Below are 4,221 nucleotides of genomic sequence, written 5' to 3'. Positions count from 1 at the left end.
ATTGTTCAAAGCAATAGAGTAAATGGCTTCAAATTCAGCTAGTTTCACTCAAAGCCTGGACTCTTAACACTACTTATCTGCCAATGGTAGAAATGATTTTTTTTTTAAGTCTAGCATTCTGCTTTTAAAAGTAGATTTTAAAAATCAGAATAATCGAGTCAGAGCCAGTTACTTTGTTCCTGGGTATGGTGACAAACACTGGCTACTAATAATGCAGCATGTCCAAGGAAGGGCTAAACAGAGCCAAATCTCTCTCTCTCTCTCTCTCTCTCTCTCTCTCTCTCATGAAAAGTAAGAGGAGTTTTACAGCTCATGAAAAGTAAGGGGAGATAATTATTCACTTCTTAGAGGATTCTAATGTTTTGCTCCAAGGGAAATGTGTGCTACTGACAGAAAGAACAGGTATATTTTTACAAGTAACTCACATTTACTGGCATGGGTCTCAACAGGGATTGGTGCACCCATGTTCTTTCTCTGCACTAGGCTACAGTACCTAAGGAAAACATGAAAAGATGCTCACTATATCCTGACGGACTACTGGAATTTTCAAAACTCACAAAAGAATCAGGGGGAAAACAAATTTCCTATGAGGAGATTAAGATGTTTCTTAAGGCGGGCTGGGTGGTCCTCAGACTGACTCTCTTGAGAGAGACTGCAATGGATTTGGAGGAACTGGAAGAGAAAAAGGCAAGTCATGTTCTAAGCAAGTATACACACAGGACACCTGTCCTCAAAAGTCTGTGTTCTCCTTTGTGCATCTCGAGGAAATTTTACATTTGTGTGTGAATTTTTAGTTCTCCCATATTGTGATACTGGGAGACTCTTGAAATTTGTCAAGGTTTCATGTAAACATCCTGCATCCTCATTACACCTTAGAGTGTTTGGTCTGGCAGTGACTGATGGACAAGCACACCACTGAATCTCCTTGTGAGCTTTGGCAAAATGAGCTGGGAGGCTGATGGCTCTTTTCAGTGGACTAGGACATGGTACCAGTCACCTTCAGGTGAAAAACCCATTTCTTTGGAAATGCTAGAGAAATCACAGACTCACAAAAGTGAGTAAATACTTTGGGACTCCTGCCTACCCCTACCCCTACCCCACCCACACACAACATAGGCAGCAGTGAGGCTCCTATGACATGAAGACATAAAGAAGAATGTTCTTGTTACACCCAATCCATTAAACAAATAATGTTCTTATACAGCACACATTTCCATTTGTTTGGAGTGGCTTATATGCATTGTTTATACAGTCTAGCACTCTCTCAAAGTCACCCTGAGCTCTGTGCTTCTAATACTATTCATTAACTTGCCCAGTATTGTCAGATCAACAAAAAACCAGAAGTTATCATCCTATGCTCTTGATAACCTTTTATCATGGTCTTGCAGGTTGATTTAGTAGATCTAAAGTGACTACCCTTTTCCAAAGAATAATTCTGGAACATTCATCATTTTCACGCTAATTTAATATTTCACTTTTATTATATATTGGTGATTGGAAGAGGTGATGAAGAGTAGTATTATAGCTGAGAAAAATCACAACCAACAGAAAGGGGGAACTACCCCCCAAAGTTCTTCCCAACGGAGGAAGCTATCTTTATTTGTATAAATAATGAAATTACTCTCTTCCTATCCAAAATCTTACCTTGTGGCTTTCATGAATGGAATTGGAAATGAAGAAACTAGCAGTACACATTGTTAGTAATTTTTATGAAGGTATATGTGTGTGTATTTGGTGAGGAGGTGCAAAATGGGAAACACATTGATTGAGTGAATATGTCATGACACTGATCGGTCAACACAACAAGACTAAAAAAAAAATTGCATTTACCTTATTTCTGTTGCAATTATTTTCACCAGAACAGTCACTGAAATAGTAGAGACAATCATCTAAGGACTTGCCTTCACTTTAACTCTAGTTTGTCTTTCTGCTAGAAGTCTCCAGCAGAAGCCTCCTAGCTGACAAATTACAATTCATGTTACAGAGTTCATGTCCGGAGTTATCCTTGTTATACCTGACTCAAAAATCAACCTGCCATCTATGACATGATAAAAATTAAATGTCTCTTAATCACAGCGCTAACTAGCAAGATACAGACATAATTATATATTGAAATTGTCTAGGCTCTGCTAATTCTAATATTGAGATATTTCAAAAGAAAAAACAATGTCACGTTATATCTCCAATTCATTAATAAGCATGTTTTTTAACCCACTATTCTTCACGCTGTATTAACATGTGACAGGGGTCAAGATTACATTAAATTATAGAAAAATTACTATAATTAACAGTGCCATTTGACAGCTTTATAGGTAACTGCTGTTCTTTAATTTGCTCTGAACAAGTTCTATTTTTCACTCTACTTCAGTGCTTTTTTACTCAAAATTTTTGGAACTAGAAAACATATTTTTTCCCAAAATAATAATAATAATAATAATAATAATAATAATAATATATAATATGGTTTCATTTAGTTTCTTTTTCAGACTGCATTATCTTGTTAAAGTAATAATAATAGAAGAGAAAGATTATGAACAATGGATAAAAAATTTTCTTGATTGTAAACAGAGAAAATTATTTGTTTGTTTATTTTCTCCCCTTGCTCAAAGCTTATTCTCCACTTACATGACTTTTGGCCACCATTTAACTTCCTGATTTCAGAAGCAGATCTAATGGAGAATTTTGTTTTGTCATTGGACACAAATCAAAAGCTCTTTATCACTAAAACCCCCAAATGTTCATGACTTAAGCCTCCCATACCCTTCCTCCCTCCCTCCCTTCTTCCTTCCTTCCTTCCTTCCTTCCTTCCTTCCTTCCTTCCTTCCTTCCTTCCTTCCCTTCCTTCCTCTCTTTCTGTCTCTTTGTCTTTCTTTTTTCTTCTACTTTCTCTTTAGAGAGATATACTTTGCCCCCATCTAATGTGTATGACAATAAGTCCATGACCAAAGAGAAAATTATTTAAAAGAACCAGAACTCTCTTCCAACATGGCTCAAGATAACTCTCCAAACAAGACCATAGCAATGAATCATAGACACAGCCACACCAAATTCACAGAAGATCAATTGAAAATCCTCATCAAAGCATTTGACCAAAATCTTTACCCAGGTTATGCTATCAAACAAAAACTTGCTTTAGAAGTCAACACTGAAGAGTCTAAAATCCAGATTTGGTTTCGGAATTGAAGAGCTAGGTATCAGGGCCAGAAAAAATCAGAACCCGATAAGGAGTTAGAATTAAGCCAAGACCAAGATCATCCTGAAAAGGACATTCAAAGTAGAGAAGACAGATGGTGCTGTACCTGCTATAGAAACCAATTAACTCGGAATTCAACCTTGAAAAGTTAAACCATTACATTGATTAACATACTTGCTTAGCTGGCTTTATGCATGTAGACTTTAGCAACTGTCCTCATAAAAAGAAGCTTCATTCTGGAGTTGGGGCTTCATTCTGACTCGAGTATGAGGACCTTCACTTAACTGCATTTTGTTTGCAGACTCATCTTTTGTGACTCCAACTCTGGCCATATACTCTGCAACAGTACCAGCTATACTTCCACACAATTACACAACCTCATTGAGGCATTTATGAACAACCCATATCCTGGCATTGATTCCAGAGAGCAACTGCTAAGGAAATTGGCATTCCTGAATCAAGAGTCCAAATTTGTTTTCAAAATCAGAGATCCAGATTCCATGTCCAGAGAAAAAGAGAACCTGATGATGAAGACTTAGAACAGAGACAAGACCAGGAACAGTATCTCTGAGATGAGAGAGTTCAAGGCATAGAAGCTACAGAAAATGGCACCAATATTATTATTGGTTGTCTTATTTCTCCAGAGCCAGAGCAAGACGGACAGACTGTGACATGCAATGTATTTGATATCTTCGGCCTGGACTCTAAATCTCTCTCGCTCATCTTGGAAACATGTTTTTCTGAACACATCTTCAGATTTTCCAGAGATGAGCCTACTGGAGACACTAAACAGGACTTCAGAAGGCAGAGACAGGAACACGGTGACAGACAGCCCGATGGACTGATCCTGGACCGAGATTTCAGCAGATCTCAAGGACAATGAAATTAAACAATATCATTTTCAGTCATCATAGTAATTGTCATTTAAAAAAGAAAAGATTTTATTTTTAAGTAATCTCTATACCCTATGTGGGCCTTGAACTCACAACCCCAAGACCAAGAGTTGCATGCTTCACTGAGCCAGTCAG

At 37.5% G+C, this 4,221-nt stretch overlaps 1 protein-coding gene across 1 annotated transcript; it reads left to right on the top strand.

Annotated features, from left to right (window-relative positions):
• The first annotated feature begins 2,985 nt into the window (after positions 1 to 2,985).
• Positions 2,986 to 3,764, top strand: LOC115518662 (double homeobox protein A-like). Its single transcript, XM_030322234.1, is given in 3 exon segments — positions 2,986 to 3,290; positions 3,540 to 3,622; positions 3,625 to 3,764. Coding segments are annotated over 3 exon segments (528 nt in total).
• Positions 3,765 to 4,221: the final 457 nt, after the last annotated feature.

The sequence above is a fragment of the Lynx canadensis genome, chromosome B4 (assembly GCF_007474595.2).
Source record: "Lynx canadensis isolate LIC74 chromosome B4, mLynCan4.pri.v2, whole genome shotgun sequence".
In the NCBI taxonomy this organism is placed as follows: domain Eukaryota; kingdom Metazoa; phylum Chordata; class Mammalia; order Carnivora; family Felidae; genus Lynx; species Lynx canadensis.
Note: the sequence above shows the minus strand (reverse complement) of the source record. Positions and strands in the feature narration are given on the sequence as shown.